General features: G+C 33.7%; 1 protein-coding gene across 1 annotated transcript in view; it reads right to left on the reverse strand.

Moving 5' to 3' along the window:
- Window positions 1–19,267, reverse strand: part of SPATA16 (spermatogenesis associated 16) — a 218,916-nt gene that overhangs the window by 105,605 nt on the left and 94,044 nt on the right. Inside the window, exon 4 of the mRNA XM_045851465.1 lies at window positions 9,474–9,563. Within this exon, the coding sequence (XP_045707421.1) occupies window positions 9,474–9,563 (90 nt within the window). The remainder of the gene's footprint in view (window positions 1–9,473; window positions 9,564–19,267) is intronic.

Consider the following 19,267-nt stretch of genomic DNA (forward strand, 5'->3'; position numbering starts at 1 on the left):
GTGAATTACATCACAGAGAATACAGTCAATAATAATGTAGTAACTGTGCATGGTGCCAGGTGAGTACTAGATTATCGAAGCACATCACTTTGTAAATTAAACAGCCTAACCACTATGCTGTACACTTAACACTATTAGAAAATAATAGTAAAAGTCAACTGTAATTGAAAAATAAAAGAAAAATCTTTCCCTTCCACCATGAATGCATGCAAAAAGAAATAATTTTAAACTTTCATAATAACATAGAAGGCTATCTTGATGAGCTTGGGATAGGAGAGAATTTTTTAAAATTCAGACAGTGAAAATTATAAAGGAAGTTGACTATATTTAAGTAAACTAAAATCAAGTCTTTAGCTTTATTTCTTATCAAAAGATACTATGAAGAGTATGATTATATAAGTCATACATTGGAATAAATTACTTTCAAAATATAATATCAAAAATTATTAGTACCCAAATATATAAATAATTCTATGATTCAATGATAATGTGATAAACAACTCAATATAAAAATAGCAAAAGATAAATATGTAAATGAATGTTGCACAGGAGAGAAAACATGTTTGGGGAATAAAGATATTGAAGATGCACAGCCTCATTACTAATAAAAAATGAAAATGTAAACAACAAGACAATATAATTTCAAATGCACCCAAATGGCCATTGTGAAGTCCGACAATCAAGTGTATTCTTTTGTGCATGAGGAAGGGTCACAATGCCAAAGTTAAGTTCGAATTCCAGATCTGCTGCTTATCAGTGGTTTTATCCTTGATAAGTCACTCAAGCTCTAGCTGAAGTTTCCTCACTACAATATGCAGAGTGTAACCTCTTTGCCAGTTACATTTCTTAGACTTGTGAGGAACAAGCATAATGCATGCCAGCATCTGTTATAAAATTTGGTGAAGTAAAGAGGGTCATCGATTATGGCTATTAAAATTGAGATAAGTTGGGGTGGTAGTCTAGGAATATAATGTTTACAGCAAATTTTCACTCAACATAATTAATTCAGAGTTAATGTATTAGGGTTTTAAACATAGCCCTTCAAAGCTAGTAATAACAACAATGGCAGCAATAACTGAGGGCTTACCATGAGGGCACATAATTCAGTGTTTTTATTCATTATTTCACTTAATCCTCAGGCTGACTTTATAAAGTAGTATTATTATCTCCATTTTATGGTTGAGGAAATTGAAACTGAAAGAGTTTACTGAATTCACTTGCCCAAGGTCATACAGAGTCAGTCATTTGTAGTCTTGGGGGTAGAACACAGGCCTTTCTGGCTTGACTACAATCCTCTAGTATAGATGATTCCTCTTTAGCAGACAGACACAGAAACAAAACTTTGGACTTATGATCAATTTTCACAATTAGTGATTAATACTAATTTAGGTACAGAATATAGTGTTGAACCAATGCCAGTATTTTTTAAAAAAGAGTGAAGAATTTCAGAGTTTTTATCGGTGTGCTGTTAGGATTTCCAGTCTAATCGTTTGTCTGGGTATTGCTATTTTGACAGAAATGAGGACAGGAAAAAAAAAGAGAGAATTTCAGTTGAGACCTGGTAACCTGAACATTTGTCTTTCTCTGCTGTGTGAAGTTCCACCAGCCCACCCCAGGGACCTCCAAAATCCAATTCCCTTCAGGAATAATTGCAATATCATGCAGAATGGAAACACAATGCTAACACTTTTGATACAGTCATACACAAAGTTTTTTTAAAAGTCAGATTCTTGCACCTCTGGTTCCTAAACCAACCAAAATCTTGCCCCTCAACCCATGTATTAATACGGCTTTCCAAAAACACAGACATGTTGACTTTCAAAGTAAGATAGGACCTGGAGTCTCGGGGTGCAGTCTTGCCTCTTGTAGTGCCATACCTCACCTAGACGAATGCCCAATGTGTTCTGGTTTCAGTTTTGAGAAATGCATTTTTTAAGGTAGCTTCATCTATCTTCAAAGAGCTCTAAACGTTAACAACAAAAACAATGACAATAGTACATATTTTTATTCAAAGTTTATGATGTTAGAAAACATCATATGTTTTCTAGACCAATCTTTACAGAAAGTGCACACAGTCCAAGAATTGTGCATTTCTAAATAACTTTAGAAATGTTTTTAGGTAATGGAAATGCAAAATATTTATCAAGGTAAACATAAGCAAGATGGAGGTATTTACAAAGTCAGTCAGTGTTTGTTTATTTCTAACAAATTGTTGGATGTTCTTTTTGAGAATCTGAGTTACATTTTTCTCTATACTAGATTATGTATCTTTGCAATAATTTATTTATAATTTTGACCATATCCAAAACAATGAACTTTTCTTAAGGAAACAGAGTTACTTTTAAGCCACTAAATATTATTATAACCTTATGATTAGTGTTTTCATAAGATAATAAATTAGACATTTATCAGTCCTCAGTTTTAAATCCTTGGGACATATATGATATGGTTTTAGTATATTTTGTCTTATTTTATTGAATATTTTATTTTATTTTATTTTTTGGCTTTAGTATACCTTAGTTTTATTTTTTTCCCCTTGAAATCACAAACACTACAGCTTACATACTTAAAAATTGCGTGAGCTTCCTGTAGTCTTGTAGTCAGATGTTTACTCTAAGTTACTTGGAATGACGAAATCTGTCTTTACTGACGTCTGTTTCAGAAATCATACACCGAGAGGCAACACTGTACAATGCTTAGCGCACATGCAGCTTTTTCACATCTAGGATCAGGAGGGTCACTTAATGGTGGAAGGATCATGTCATCTACCAGCCTTCAGCCACAGGTTATGTGTGACCGACTAATGCCAGCCCACGCCAAAGCTGTTCAGACAAAGGCACATTGTCTCCAAGAAAAAGAAAGAAAGCTTTTCAGGCAGATGGACAGTGTAAGAATAAAAAATTAGGCTACAGTCTTCATTTATTCTGTTCATAGGCATGACCCCCAAAAATCTGCAATGTATTTTTAGCTACTTGATGGTGAATGAATGGATTTTACACTTCCATTTGAATCAAAACTAAGTTAAATAAAATCCCAACACTACTATCATCTTTTCAGAATCACTTGTCTTGAGTCTACCTGTCAATATATTCTCCTTCCTTGCAAGATACATGATAATCTCATTTAAAATCATAGAATTCCTTGACACTGAGAAAGGTGAGGCAGTTTCTTGCTGTTTGCTGTTGTAGCATTATTCCTGAGTGATTGCTTATCCACAGCGACTTCACTGTTTTATGTTATCAGATTTCTGAACAAACATTTCAGTTTATTTTTAGATCACTCTTTTGGGGGGCAGATTGAGATTTATAGATGCATTATTTCTAATTTCCAGGGATCAGCATTTACAAGGAAACAACAAAACCAAACCCTCAAATCATTCTCAAACCCCACCTCTACTAATCTCTACTATCTGGCTTGTAAGTGAGGGTAGCCATAAATCAGTATATCCTAAGTATTGTGTTTTGGATTACATGCATAGAAAATGTTGCTTGATGTAAACAAAACACAAACAAAAACTCTGAGATATCATACAGAGTATATAAGCATATAGAATATATAAGCATGCAGACCCTAAGTGTTTATACCAATCTCCATTCAAAAATCAAAACTCAAACGTCTCACACCTTAAGCATGTTGAGTGTACATTTCTAAAATAATCAGTTTTTCAAGAGATTTATCATTTGAAGTTTTCATTCTACATTCACCTAGAGAGTAGATTTCCAGAGAATTCAAACATATTAAGTAGTTTCAAATCTCAGAATATCAAAAATAAGGTTAACGTAATCACTCATCAGTTCAATCAATGGCAATCACTGAGGAGGACTAAGAGCTTACAGGCTAAACAAAATGTATTGGGAATTGCTTGTTAATGATCAGAAGGAAGGGGATGCTCACAAGAAGGGATGTGTTTTTGAGAAAGAGGTAGGGAACATGAAACCAGACAAGACAAGAACAAGGGTAAGGACAGAGAAGAGAGTAGCAAGCCAAAATGGCAAAATCAAAATAAAGAAGACACTGTCAGAGATCAAGAGTGAGAGTGGGAAAGCTGAGAACTATCTATAAGGGAGAAAATTCTTAGTGTAGCAACCAACAAACTGATACACCTTGATGGCATCTTATCAATTTACCTTTTGCTATCCTGAAAGGCACATATTTCAATATCTTTGAAATCCAGTGTGTCATTTAGTGCATTACTTTAACAAGGTGAAGATAAGAAAATTTTAGGCTGCATATTTTATTATTTAATCTACTTATCACAACATCACATATATAATGTTAAGTAAAATTGCAACATTAAAGGTACAACAGATCAGATTTGCTGCAGATAATAAATTAACTACAGCCATTGCATGCTATAAAATACCATCTTTTTCTAATAGTGGACTGCTGGTTTTAGACTAAAATGTTGCCCCAAATGACCCAGCACAAAACTGACAGGGGAAGAAATTCTCTTGCTGGTAGGAGGAAGCTCAGTTTTTAATCCATGAAGCTCTGTCTTTACTGAGAACTGAAAGACAAAATTCGATCCAGCCTTCAAAGGTGAATTCATAAAATAATGAATTTGTCAATGACCAGTTTATCAAATTTGTAAACATTCATTTACTAAAACTTAACTTATTTTAGCTCTTTAGAAAAATTTTAGTTACGCTATAGATAAATGTGAAAGGAGCCAGGACGCCAGGTTTCTGGGTCCTTCAATTCCTCCCTGTTCTTCAGTCCCCACACTGTGGGATGCACAGCCCAGACGGTGTTGTATCTGGCTTCAGGGACAAAGCAGAGAGCTGTAAAATCATCTCATTAGTTCTGAATCATTGTAAATGCTATAAAGAGTTAAAATGTATTTTATTAAATAGGTAAATTTGATCACTTCCAAAAATTTGGGGGAAAACCCTAAACATGATAAAGTGTTAAAAATTTACAAAAATCACTTAAAATATTAGAAAGATATAAGTATAAACTGTCAAACTTCTATATTAAAATTACAGTTATAGTCATAAAAAGAAAATAGTCATAGAATATATTCAAGAGCAGTAGAGTAATAATCGTATACACAAAAAGAACATTCCATAAGAATAAGCCATTCTATGACTGGCTTTTGAAAAATGGAAAATTTTCTTAAACTGAAAAAAACTATATGATAGATATTTCATGAGAAATATATACATAAGAAAATGTATTCATATTAATTATTCAATAAGATTATTTCTCAAAATAAATTATTAATAAACTTTAAACTTGGTGAATTCTGTAAATTGGTCATTTGGCAAATGGAGTCTTCAGAGAATTATGTTTTCACCAATGGGACCACTTTAGCTTTCTTAAGATGACATTGTGTTTGAAAAATTCAAAATAATTACCAACATTTAAAAGTCAAGAAATTTCTTGGAAAGCTCTGAATTATTACACTATTTCTGGAAGACTCAAAAATTTGCAACACTGAACCTACATTTTTATACAGTTGTGTTAGCTGGGCTGGAATATGGACATTCCCTTTGGGAGGGCCGGTGGTAGGGTGATCACATAGCTGGTAGGCTCATTGGAGTCCTGGTTTGTGCCTGTTTTCCTGGTATAAGTTTTAGTGGTGCCCACTATCACTATTACAAGTGTCCAGTCTGATGGATAAATTATATGGTCATTCTTGTTAGTGATCTTCAGTTCTCCGTAGCTCTTAAGACACCCTTTAAATTGACCTTCTTTGCACACCATCTACCTGGGCCTGCAAGCATTTGAATGTGTTATTCCTGCTTTACTAACCCTCTGTCTAGGTCATGTATGCAGAAATATGTGGCTAATTCTTCATCAGTGATGGATAAACAGGCTTTGTTGTGCCTTCTTCTTTATGCTACCTCTTACACAGCATGGTTTTAACTAGAGATTCTGCATGATATTGTTTATTTTTTTGCCTTATGGATTTTCACTATAGGAGGCATAACATTATCACTTTAACTACAATACTATGTGCACACTTTCATATTTACCTTTTAACCAGGGTTGCACTAACAATTTCATGTAATATCTACTTACTTATAAAGCTAAACGTTTATCCAAAACTAGCTAATTTAATCTGCAAACCCCAAGCTGCTGCTTGGCATGTGCCAAGCCCTGTGCTAAACACTGAGCATACAGAGACGAAAGACATTATGCCACTCATATTATTATGAGTCACTAGTTCTTACCCCAAAATAGTCAGTCTTGGCTTTTGTTTGTTTGTTTCTTATCTCTGCATATTTTTTCTTGTCTTACCATCTTTTTTATGAAGATGGTGCCAAATGATGTGATTGTGTGTGTGTGTTGGAGGAGGAGGAACCGATTTGAGCAAAGACATTCTACTTAATCCCATATACTTTTGTATGCATAGAAACAAAGAGATACTAAAGAGCTAGGCTACTCGCTATTTCAGGTAAGGCCTCAGAGGTTTCTTGATTCTTGGCGGGTTACAGCAATCTTGATTTAGACTGGTTTTCTGAAAATGTGATTTTCATCACTTCAACCAGTGCCAGTTGTCTCCTCAAGGGTGACTAGCATCCTCGCAAAACCTAAACCGAAATAAAATATCCCTATTTTTGTTCTGTTTTCTACCATCTCTATATTCTTGCTTTTTTTTCTAGTAGAGATATCCTACTAGATATCCTACTAGAAAAAGGATATTGACCCATAAAATAAAAGGACCTACCCATTTTTGTAATACTGACTGATACCTTGCCTTCAACAACCAGGAGTACCATTTCCTCCAGCCTCTTTGGTGGAGAATGTGAACTTCCATGAGTCTGTCCTGGGAATTTTTCACTGGCTTCACTAAGAAGTCCTTTCTGGGTAGAGATGGTTAGGCTCAGGAAAGTGAAGCCTAATTTCCAGGGAATGGCTATAAAAACTGTAAGTTGGATCAGGAAAGACATGTTCCGTTTCACTGGGAATCATTGTTTTAAGATGTTCTAAGCCACATAAAAATGGATTTTTTTTGCATTTGGTAAGTGCTTCTCAATCTCAGAAACATGACTACTTGGCATCTTAGAGCAAAGAACATTAATGTGTTGATTTTTCCAATAAATTTTAATACAATGTGCTTGTAGGAGACCTGGACCACACTAACCAGATCTCCTAAGAAATTAATGATAAACAGGAATATTTTATATGCTGATTTATACTTGTTGTTTTACATTATAACTCTGACAGTTAAGAAACACTAACATATTCATGTTCACAGTCTATAGCATTCTTTTTCTTAAGGGAAAAAGACAATCAATGTTGTTATTGAGGGCTATAATGCTGTATATTGAGACAACCAAGGGAACCAAGATTGAAAAAAAAACCCATGTGTTTCTGAAAGTAATTGTACCTGCTACTTTGTTGGAAAGTATACACTATTATAACCAGCAACTACCAGGAACTTTCTCGAGGAGTATTGCCAGGTCATTCACCAAATGTTTTCAAACAAATACATTGCGCGGGCTGCAAACCAAAGTGTAGCAGGGTCGATTCCCAGTCAGGGTACATGTCTGGGTTGCAGGCCATGACCCCCAGCAACCGCACATTGATGTTTCTCTCTCTCTCTCTATCTCCCTTCCTTCCCTCTCTAGAAATAAATGAATAAAATCTAAAAAACAAACAAACAAAAAAAACACACAAAAACCCCCAAATACATTTATATCACTGCAGGGATATGTACATATTACGAACAATGAACACTCAGTACCAATTTTACATGGTAAATACTAAGAAATTCTTAATTTTTAAGTTCTTGTGTATTTATTTTAGGATCCATAAAATTTTTTGTCACCACTCTAACTCAATTAGGCTCAATACAATTAGGCTATAATTAATGATATGCTGCTAACTTGGCTCTACTCCAAACTAAAAAAAGCCTGGATTTGTCATGGTTGCCAATTTCCATACTGTAAATTCTCCCAGAATTGCTAATTTCTCCTACAGCTTCCTAGAGTCTATATAAGCTGATCCCAGCATACCATCGAGAGCTTTTTACTGGTTGCAGTCTAGTTCTGAAGTTGCACCTAACCTTCTATTGATCATTTGATTAGATTATAAGGACATATTAATAAATTACCTCTTAAGAAAACCTGTTTTACAGAGAACTGTAAAATTTTAAAGAAACTGATTAAGTAATTGATAAAGATCTATTTTAGTAATTTTTTTCTCTTATTGATTCTAGAGAGCGGGGAAGGGAGGGAGAAAGAGTCAGAGAGAAATATCGTTGAGAGAGAGAAACACTGATTGGTGCCTACCGTACACACCCTGACTAGCGTCCAAACCCACAACCCAGGCATGTGCCCTGACCAGGAATTGAACCTGTGACATTTTGGTTTGCAGGGAGATGTCCAACCAACTGAGCCACACTGGCTAGGGCCTATTTTAATTTTTAAAAGTGGACATTAACACATTGGTAAATAGATGTTGGGTCATGTTGGTTGTTTGACTGCAAAGTGAGACTAGTTGGGTATAATTCTGCTTTCCATATCCATCATTTATTTGAGTTCTATTAACTCCTATGACAATCTTACACAAAAAGAATTCATGTCAACCTCCTGCTATCAGTTTTATGGAACCATTTTATTACCTACTTAAATTCCTTAAACTTAATTTTTCAAGAAAGTCTTATTTGCAAATGTTCTAAAGACAGTTGCCACCTGCAGCATCAGCCTCCCTTCCCTGTTTATATTAGTGTAAATTTCTTCCTAGGAGCTGCGTTTGGATTAAGTGTAGAAACCATCCACACTTGCTAAATTTCTGAGTTAGTAGAGTGGATGAATAAGAAACAATATACATATAAATTGGGAAATTAAAATTGAGAGAATTCATAAAAAAGAGGGGAAGTCTGATATGATGAACTTGACCCGGGAAGAAAAATAGCCTTGGTTGTCACAGGTGAGTAGAAACTCTGAATATAGCAATGAGGTTGTCTCACAATTCTTGCACTTTTTTGCCATATTTCTAGGTTCTGGGGATGAGAATATTAAGAGTTATTTCACTAAGTTTTTGTGAAACATATTTGGATTCAAGAGGCAAATACTTCAGGACATCTAATGACCCTTGTAGTTACAACTGATGCCATCTCCTCTAGAAATGGGATCCTGGGGTCCTTTTTATGTAGTTGGATTTCATTTCCAGGAGTCAAGAAAGAGATAGTCCCAGTTGTGGCATTACAACCAGGATTAGGAATGTTCTTTAGAGCAAGAGGTCAAGTTTATTTCTAGTCTTCCATGAAAGTTTTTACCATCATTATCAGTGAGCTCATGTCTGGAAAATTTGAATTTCACCAAGAGCTATGAACATAGAACAGCTTTAATTAAAGAAAAATAATAGTCAATAATTGTTGGTTTGACATTTATAAGACAATAATTCTGGTAAAATCATAGTCCATGAGAGAAATGGAAAGTTCTATTATAGTATTACCAGAAGCTGAGAATAAAATTAGTTTAATTTGAAATAAATCTTCACAGAAGTTACAACAAACATACCGGGCAGCTTCTGAATATCTCTCCAGACATCTAAACACTGTTGCCTGACGAAGATGATTTCGGAAGTAGGCTGGGTTTAAAACAATACTCCTGTAAAAAGATAAAAGAAATGCAAATGTTATTAGATTTTTAAAACACAATTACCAGAAGTGTATAGAAATGAAATAACATGCATCCAACTTTATATACTATATATTTTAAAAGATACTAATGAATGAAACCCTTTCTTCCTGTAATTGTCAGTGAAGACAAATAAACAAGTGCTATTGAAACGCTAATGAAGTTTGCATGATAAAAGCAATTTTATTTATAGCACTGGAGATCTTTTATGGATATGACAATAACAAAGAAGTTGAAGCCAACTTATATTACATGTCATTATTTTATTTTTTTATGTTACTAAATCAGGCAAAAATCACAGGTTACTTATGGTATGTCTACCTATAACAAAGAAAAAGGTTGATAGCTACTGAATTTTCTTTCAAAGAAAGGAACTGGAACTTGGGTGACATGTTCTTTTGCACTCCATAATTAGTTTCTGCATCTTCCCCCAGTTGGATGATGTAGTGGAATGAAGAAAGCCCCGTAGTGCTTAAGGACTCTGGTCTTGACCTTGACAGTTTTGGTAGGGCCTTTATTAAGTTTGGGTTTCCATTTTTCTCTTCAAGTAACAAGTCTTGATTATTCCTCTAGCATTTCATAAAGTTCTGGAGCCTCAGGCCAAGCCTAGATGAGATTATGATCACTCCCCACCTACCTTCTTCTCCTAGAGATGAACTGGTAGACATTTTCCTTCCTTGCCAGACATTGTTCAAGACATCTGACATAATGAGGTGAACCAGACAGGTGTAGACCATGGCCCATCACCGATTGAGGAGACAGTATTAGTGAAAGCTTGAAATGTAGTTTATGTTAACAGTGTATTATGTTATTGATGTGGGGTAAAAAATGTTACAGAACTGACATGGGATTATTAAGCAATGTTCTTATTAGCCTGTTTTTAAAACAAGTTGGTGAGAATCTTTTGGAAGTTATTATTAAAGTGGTTCTTAATCTTTTCTTCAGAGATTCACAGGGCTTTTTGAGAATCAGATGAAAGCTATAGACTTCTGTCCAGAATAAATACATATAATTGCCAAAATTTAGGGAATTCATTTGACCTATTAAGGCTATTTAAGAACTCCAAATTTAAAAAAATGCAGACAAAAATAATTCCATTCCCAGAAATATTGCTTGGGCAAAGAAAAACTAGAAAAGTAACATTTATCTGACCCATGGAAAATTATAGAATTATGAGGAGATGGATTGATTAAATAGTTAAGCTTAGTTTAAGCACCAGTGAACAGAAAACCAGAGAGGTAAAGGGACCTCTCTAAAATCAGATACAACTAGTTAGTCAAAGAGTTTCAAATTTATTGTGTTTTCCATCTTTAGCCACAGCACTTTGCATTATACCTTACTGCCTTTCTTGTGGTGATTTCTGAATTAAATGGGTCTGATTTAGTGAAGTTCACTGTACTTTATGACTAATAATTTATACAAATTAATACATTAATTCCCCAAGAACAAAAATTATTTGCTTTGGTGATTTCTGATTAAAATGATGGAAGTGTAAAAACTATTGTATGAGTTTATTCCACACCAATACAAAACTAATTCTTTATATTAATCTGAAAAGAATATGTTTACAAAGCATATTTATATGTTTTATCCCTGTAAAAATAATCTTGTAAAAGTAGATCAATCTAAGTAAGAGTAGAGCTTTGTCTAGTGGCCTGGGTCTTCCAAATCTAACCAGAACCTTTTTCTTTCACACCAAATAATTCTTTCTTCTTACTATGTAATCATATCTTCACTTATGCATTTTTAGTAAGCACCTAAAAAATCCTTAATGAGTGGATGTTTCTAGTCTGATATCTTTTGCCCATGATGTAGTATTCTGGCTTTGCTAAGCTGTTCTCCAAAAATCTTGCTCTGCCAAAATTCTTTTGACCAAAATAGAAGGATGGGGAGTGATAGGCAGAAGTAGTAGTGAGGAAAGGGTACAGTGAAAGAAGGAGGAGGGAAGGAAGAGTCATTAAAGTAGCTTTTTGATATAAGTGGAGGAGGAGATTTTTGTGGGTAATTGAAGGCTGGTGAAGGAAACACTGTCTCAGTGAGATTTTTAAAAAAAGATTTTTAAGAAAATTGCTTGTAATTTCAAGGCTTTTTATAATGTTGAAGAAATATAGTAAAGGACATGAGTTTAGAATCACTATTGCTAGACTGAACCAGGTTCTTTTAACCATAACATCACCCTACACTCCTTAAGAGGAGCCCAGAGAAAACCTGGACTCAGTCTACCCAGAGAGTTGGAGATATAATTACAAAAGAATGTTTAGAAATTTGGACTAAAATATTACATCTGGCAACTTATTATTCTTCACTCTTACAATTATTGCAGCATTCACTGTGTGCTTATAATATGTCCTGGTAGATACTTGGCAAGAAAGTCCTACTGGTAATTATGCAGCCTAGTTTTTACATTTTTATTAATTTTTGTGATGATTTCTAAAATGACATACCTTTTTAAAGATGTATTTTATCTTGTGTATAACTTGTAGAAGAAATGTTGATTTAGCCTTTAAAAATTTCGTAGTCATTTATCATTTGGTGCCATTTGGGGAGCTGTAGGAGGCCATCTATGATCAAAATGGACAATCTGACTGGGGCTGTAGTGAAAACAAAAACAAAAACAAAAATCCTATGGTTATAATTAGAGAAAGAAGATCTCTGTGCTGAATGGTCTGATTTTTATCAGAGAGGAAATAACTCTGATTTAGCTATGCAGATAAGGCTTTCTGCAAAAACAAGAATCATGTTGGAGTAAATCACTAAATTACAGAAGTCATCAAATTTTTGCCATGAGAATGGAGATAGTGTTAGTAATGGGCCATGATCACTCCCTTGATTGACTAACCCTATTTTAGGAGAAGGATTACATGGAATGATAAATGTTACAATAGACAAAAGTTTATTTTTTTATAAATCCAGACCCTGTGGTGTATATTATGCTTATTTATTTTACTAATACTTTAAAATTTATCTTTTATATTAAAGTTTACATAACCTTGTATATATGCATGTGTGTTTGTTTTAAGTCCTCCGGTCATAATGTTGTGGGGCCAGAATATGTGTATTTTGGTGATTATTCAAGGTGTCTCAATTCACTTGTCAAATAACTTATTGTCTCAGTGGTTTGATATGCCATTTTATTATATACTAAATTAATATGTGCATTTAGATCAATGGCTGGTCTTTGTACTTCACACTTTTGATCTGTCTGACTCTATGACAGAAACAAATTTTTTTAGTTATTGTCATTTAAAAATACACTTTAGTTTCCTGATGGGAAAGACTTGCCTAATGTCCTCTTTTAAAAACAACTTGTTATCTAATATGACATATTTATTTTTCCTGATGAATTTTATAATTTTCATTTTTAAAGCTACAAAATACAGCATTTGGTGTTTTTCACTGGTGTTTAAATAAAGACATTAGATTAATTTGTAGGAAGAATAGTATTTTTGTACTATTGTCTTCCATCCAGGAATGTGACATTTCTCTTCTTAATTCAAATACTCTTCTCTAAAAACTTAGTAATATTATTCTTGCTAATTCTGAATTTTTAAAATTATACATGAGAATTATACATGTGAATATATGTATATATATTTATATTACATACATATGTGAATATACATATCTTATTACTTAAAATATGATCAGGAGCACCCAGGTGTTCATTAGAAATATAAAATTTTTATTCCACATCCTACAAACATACTAAATTTTCATTTTAGCAAGACTGTCAGGTGATTTGTATGTACACTCAAGTTTGAGAAGCACTACATACATGCATAATATATATAAAATTTTCCCATTATATTTCCTAACTTCTTTTTAAATTATATTTTATTGTTTATGCTACTACAGTTGCCCCAGTTTTTCCCCCTTTGTCTCCCTCCAGCTCCCCACTTCATTAGGTAATCTCCACACCAACATCAATGTCCATGGGACATGCATATATATGTTTTTTTGGCTACTCTACTCTCTAGGCTGTGCTTTACATCCCCATGACTATTCTGTAACTACAAATTTGTACTTCTTAATCCCTTCACATTTTTCACCCATCCCCATGACCCACCTCCCATGTAGCAACAGTCAGAACATTCTTTTTATCTATTATTCTGTTTCTGTTCTCCATGTTTATTTTGCTTTTTAGATTCATTTTTTGATAGCTATGTATTTATTGCCATTTTATTGTTCAAAATTTTTGATCTTCTTCTTCTTCTTTAACAAGAGCCTTTAATATTTCATATAATACTGGAGGTCATGAACTCCTTTAGCCTATCTTGTCATGAAAGCTCTTTATCTGTCCTTTGATTCTGAAGGAGAGCTTTGCTGGTAGGAGTAGTCTTGGTTGCAGATCCTTGCTTTTCATTACTTTGGATATTTCTTGCCAATCTATTCTAGCCTGCAAAGTTTCAGCTGACAGTCTTATGGGAGCTCCCATGTAGGTAACCAGCTGCTTTTCTCTTACTACTTTTAAGATTTTCTCTTTGTATTTAAACTTTGGCATTTTAATTTTGATGTGTCTTGGTGTGGGCTTCTTTGGGTTCATGTTGTTTTGGACTCTCTGAGCTTTCTGGACACGTATGTCTATTTCCTACACAAAATTAGGAAAGTTTTCTGTCATTTTTTCAAATACGTTTCCAATTTCTTGCTCTATCTTTTTTCTCCCAGCACTCCCATGAGGCAAATATTGGTAAACTTGAAATTGTCCCAGAGGTTCTTTACACTATTTTCACTTGTTTGGATTCTTTTTTTCTTCCTGTTGTTCTAATTGCTTGTTTTTTTTTTCTTTTCTTTTCTTCCTTATGCTCCAATTTGCTGATTTGATTCTTGGCTTTATCCATTGTACTTTTGATTCTCTGTAAATTGTTCTTTATTTAAATTAGTGTATCCTTTATTTCTGACTTGATATTTTTAATGCTGTTAAGGTCCTTTCTAAGTGTTTTGAGCATTCTTATAACTAGTATTTTGAACTCTGCATCTAGTAGATCACTTGTCTCCACTTTGTTTAATTGTTTTACTGGAGTTTTGTTCTGTTCCTTTCCGGGGGCCATGTTTCTTTGTCTTTTCATTATGACAACCTCCCTGTGTTTGTTTCTATGTAGTAGGTAGAACTACTATGTACTTTGTTCATATTACTACTATATGGTATTTGTCTTTCCCTGACTAGCTTATTTCACTTAGCGTAATAGTCTTCAGTTCCATCCATGCTGTTGCAAAAGGTAGGAATTCCTGCCCTTTTTTCTGCTGTGTAGTATTCCATTATATGGATGAACCAGTTTTTTTTTAATATGATATGTGTTATAACTATGCTTCTTTTTTTTTAAGATTTTATTTATTTATTTTTTTTAGGGAGGGAAGGGAGGGAGATGATAGAGATAGAGATAGAGATAGAGATAGATAGAGAGAGAGAGAGAGAGAGAGAGAGAGAAAGAGAGAGAGAAACATCAATGTGCGGTTGCTGGGGGTTATGGCCTGCAACCCAGGAATGTACCCTGGCTGGGAATCGAACCTGGGACACTTTGGTTCCAAGCCCGCGCTCAATTCACTGAGCTACGCCAGCCAGGGCTGTTTTTTTTTTTTTAATCTTTTCATCTACTGATGGGCACTTAGGCTGTTTCCAAATCTTGGCTATTATAAATAACACTGCTATGAACATGGGAGTGCATAATTTCTTTTGAATTGGTGTTTCAGGATTCTTAGGGTATATTCTCAGCAGTGTAATTGCTGGTTCAACAGGCAGTTCCATTTTTAGTTTTTTGAAGAAATTCCATATTATTCTTCACAGAGGCTGCACAAGTCTGCATTTCCATCAACAGTGCAGTAGGGTTGCCTTTTCTCTACATCCTTTCCAGCAGTTGCTTTTTGATTTATTAATGATAGCCATTTTGACAGCCATGAGGAGATATCTCATTGTGGTTTGAGCTTGCATCTCTCTGATGGCTAGTGATGTTGAACATTTTTTCCTATGTCTATGGGCCATCTGTATGTCCTCCTTGGATAAGTGTTTATTCAGTCCTTTCCCCATTTTTAACTGGATTACTTGTCTTCCTGTTGTTGAGTAGTATGAGTTCTTTACATATTTTGGAGATTAACCCTTGTCCAATGTATCATTGGCAAATATGTTCTCTCATACAGTTGATTGCCTTTCAATTTTGGTAATGGTTTCTTTAGCTATAAAAAAGCTTTTAATCTGATCTAGTCTATTTGTTTATTTTTTCCTTTATTTCCCTTGTTCTAAGAGATGTATCAGTAAAAATATTGCTATGAGAGATATCTGAAATTTCACTGCCTTTGTTTTACTCTAAGATTTTTATGATATCACAAGTTATATTTAAGCCCTTTATCCATTTTGAGTTTATTTTGCTGTATGGTGTAGGTTGTATGGTGTATGGTGTAGACTGTTTTGATTATAGTGGTCTTGTAGTATAGTTTGATACCGGGTATTGTATTCTTCCAACTTTGTTCTTTATCAAGGTTGCTGAGGCTACTCAGGCTTGTTTTTGAATCCACATAAGTTTTTGGAATATTTGTTCTAGGTCCATGAAATATGCCATTGATACTATAATAGGAATTGTATTGAATTTATAGGCTGCTTTGAATAGTATGGACATTTTAATGATGTTAATTATTCCAATATATGTCATGGTATGTACTTTCACTTCTTTGTATCTTCCTCTATTTCTTTCTTCAGTGTCCTGTAGTTTTCCAAGTACGGGTCTTTTTCCTCCTTGGTTAAATTTGTGCCTAGGTACTTGGGTGTGGGGCCAGCCCATTCCAAGTTTCCACCCCTCCTGTCAGTCTCGATGTGTTTTCTTCTTTAATTCTATAGTGGTAGGACTTCCATTCAGCTCAATTTCAGATAGTTCTGAATGATGGTTGTTCTATAGTGTAGTTATAATTTTGATGTGGTTGTGTGGGGAGGTGAATCATGTATACTTATGAAACCATCTTGCAGAAGCTCTTTCTTCACTTATGTTAGCAGTTGGATATGTACTTTAAAAATGCTTTCATTATTATGACTTTATTAACATCACCTAAATATAATGATGTTGGTACTGTTTTTCTACACTTATATCTCTTTTCTTCTTTTACTACATAGGCTAAATTTTTTTTAAAAAAAGAAATTGATGTAAGTAAGGTTATCTAGGGATGCTTCAATATTTCACTGATAATTTTGATTATGAATTGAATTGAGAAAAATTTATCATGTTTCCAGAGTTAATATCAGAAGTAAATGTTTCATTTTTTCAAAGCACTTTGAATCTATGAGCATAATCTTGTGGACTATAATTTGAATTAATGTATGATTTAAAAAAGGCTTAAAATCAATAAATGTAGTATTAAAGTTAAGAATTAAGAAAGTGAATAGTCCTGACTGATTTTGGTGTCATCCCACCAAGTGAGAGGTCACTGGGTTGATTCCTGGTCAGAGCACATGCCTGGATTGCAGACTTGGTCACAGGTGGGGTTTGTGAGAGGGGCAACTGATTGATGTTTCTCTCGCACATTAATGTTTCTCTCCCTCTCTTTCTCCCTCCTCTCCCCTCTCTCTAAAAATAAACAAATAAAACCTTAAAAAAACAAAGTGAATAACAAAACAGAACTACAATCAGAATATTTTTTATTACACTGTCATTTTTATAAAACATTATGCAAGAATTGAGTTGCCAGAGCTTTGTAATTTTTAATCTTTCAACCAGACTAATTTGGATTTAGTTGTTCATTTTATTGTTCTTTTTGTCTTCCAATTCATTCATATCTACTTTTGTATCTGTTAATCCATTATTGTCCTCTCTGGGTTTTTAAAAATTATTTTATTCTTATTCCTTACTTACTATTCATTTTGTATATGTTTTCTTTTAAATAAAAATTTCATAGTTACAAATTTTCAAAACTAATTTAGCTATGATCATATCCTTAAAAATGATGGAGTATGCTTTAATTTCATAGTTTTTTTTCCTAGTTTCCAATTACAGATTTTAATTTCTCTTTGACCAATTTATTTAGGATAACACTGCTTGATTTATCCAGGGTAGTTTTTCTTCTTAAAATTTTTATTGTTATTTTCTGATCATACTACAATTTAAATGGAGAACATGTCTTACGTATTTTTGCTTTTCAGATATATCAAGAGTAATAAAAAATGGACTGTTGCATTTAATGTTTAATGATATGTGGAAGAAATAATAGATTTCTAATTTGTAAGGCATCATTAGTTAGAAACCACTGAAAGTGAACTTATAAGATTTTTAATGATCTAAATAAAACTTCCAGATAGATACCTTTTTTCCACTCAAGTTCTTTGAGGGATCTTCTTACACTCACTTTTTTCCAAAGTACCTGTTTACTTTCATTTAAAAATCTTTTAATTTTTTTCCATTACAGTTTATATTCAATATTATTTTATATTAGTTTCAGGTGTATAGAATAGTGGTTAGACAGTCACATACTTTACATAGTGTTCCCCTGATATTTTCAGTACCCACCAGGCACCATACATGATTACTACAATACCATTGACTATACTTCCTACACTGTACTTTACATCCCCATGGCTATTTTGTAACTACCAATCTGTACTTCTCAATCCTTTCATCTTTTTCACCTAGTCCCTCACTCCCTTTTCCCTCTAATAACCACCAGTTTGTTCTCTGTATCTATGCATCTGTTTCTGTTTTGTTTTGTTTGTTTATATTGTTCTTTAGATTCCACATATTTCTGAAATCATATGGCATTTGCATTTCTCTGACTGACTTATTTCACTTAGCTTAATACCCTGTAGGCCCATCTATGTTGTCACAAATGGCAAGATATCATTCTTTTTTATGGCTGAGTAATATTCCATTGTATAGATGTACCATAGCTTTATAAATGAATTTTATTAGTGATTATTACCACATCAAAATTTAGTTTTTTTAAAAGGCAATATTGGTTTCATGTTCTTTGTTCTCATATTTACATATAGTCTCTAATTTTTATAAAATAAACTTGTTTTAAACTTTATTTAATTCTTTTGCACTGAAGTATAATTTGCATGCAGTAGTATTCACCCTTTTTAAAGTATACAGTTTGATGCATTCTGACAAATTTATAGTTATCACCATGATAAAGGTACAGGATATTTCTAGTGATGCCAAAAAGTGGCAGTGGAGGCAGGAGAGTTTTCTATTTCCTTGGAGACAAAAATGTTTTACTTCTAGTTCTACACCAGAAGTCATGGATTTTTGCCTGGACTTCGTGAATAAGAATGTTAGCTGCCACTCCTTCAGGGACCCAAGGTTTTAGTTTTACTTGAGAGTAGAGATCAGGGAAACAATTTCTTATTGATGCCTGAGTCCAGTAGGCTTTATCTTGCTTGGCCATTAGCAAAGTGCATTCACGTGGATCCATCTTCCTGAATGACACTCCTCTTATTCTCCTAGGAAAGTGCTAACATATAGTTTTAGAAATAGTTGGTAAATCTAGAGAATTCCAGAAATATGGAATATTTTAATTTTGCCAAAACATGATATCTTTATGGATAAGGTGGTGACATTTATGCTGCATAGTGGCATCATTCAGTAGATGGTAAGTGGTTGAACAACTGATCAATACTCTAGAAGGATGGTCTGGGTTATTATAAAAGAAGGAATGTAATGGCTTATCCTTAGGCCTTTCTGTGGATAACACATCCATTA

This window comes from Phyllostomus hastatus, unplaced genomic scaffold, assembly GCF_019186645.2.
Source record: "Phyllostomus hastatus isolate PE091 unplaced genomic scaffold, TTU_PhHast_1.1 phas_contig_86, whole genome shotgun sequence".
In the NCBI taxonomy this organism is placed as follows: Eukaryota; Metazoa; Chordata; class Mammalia; order Chiroptera; family Phyllostomidae; genus Phyllostomus; species Phyllostomus hastatus.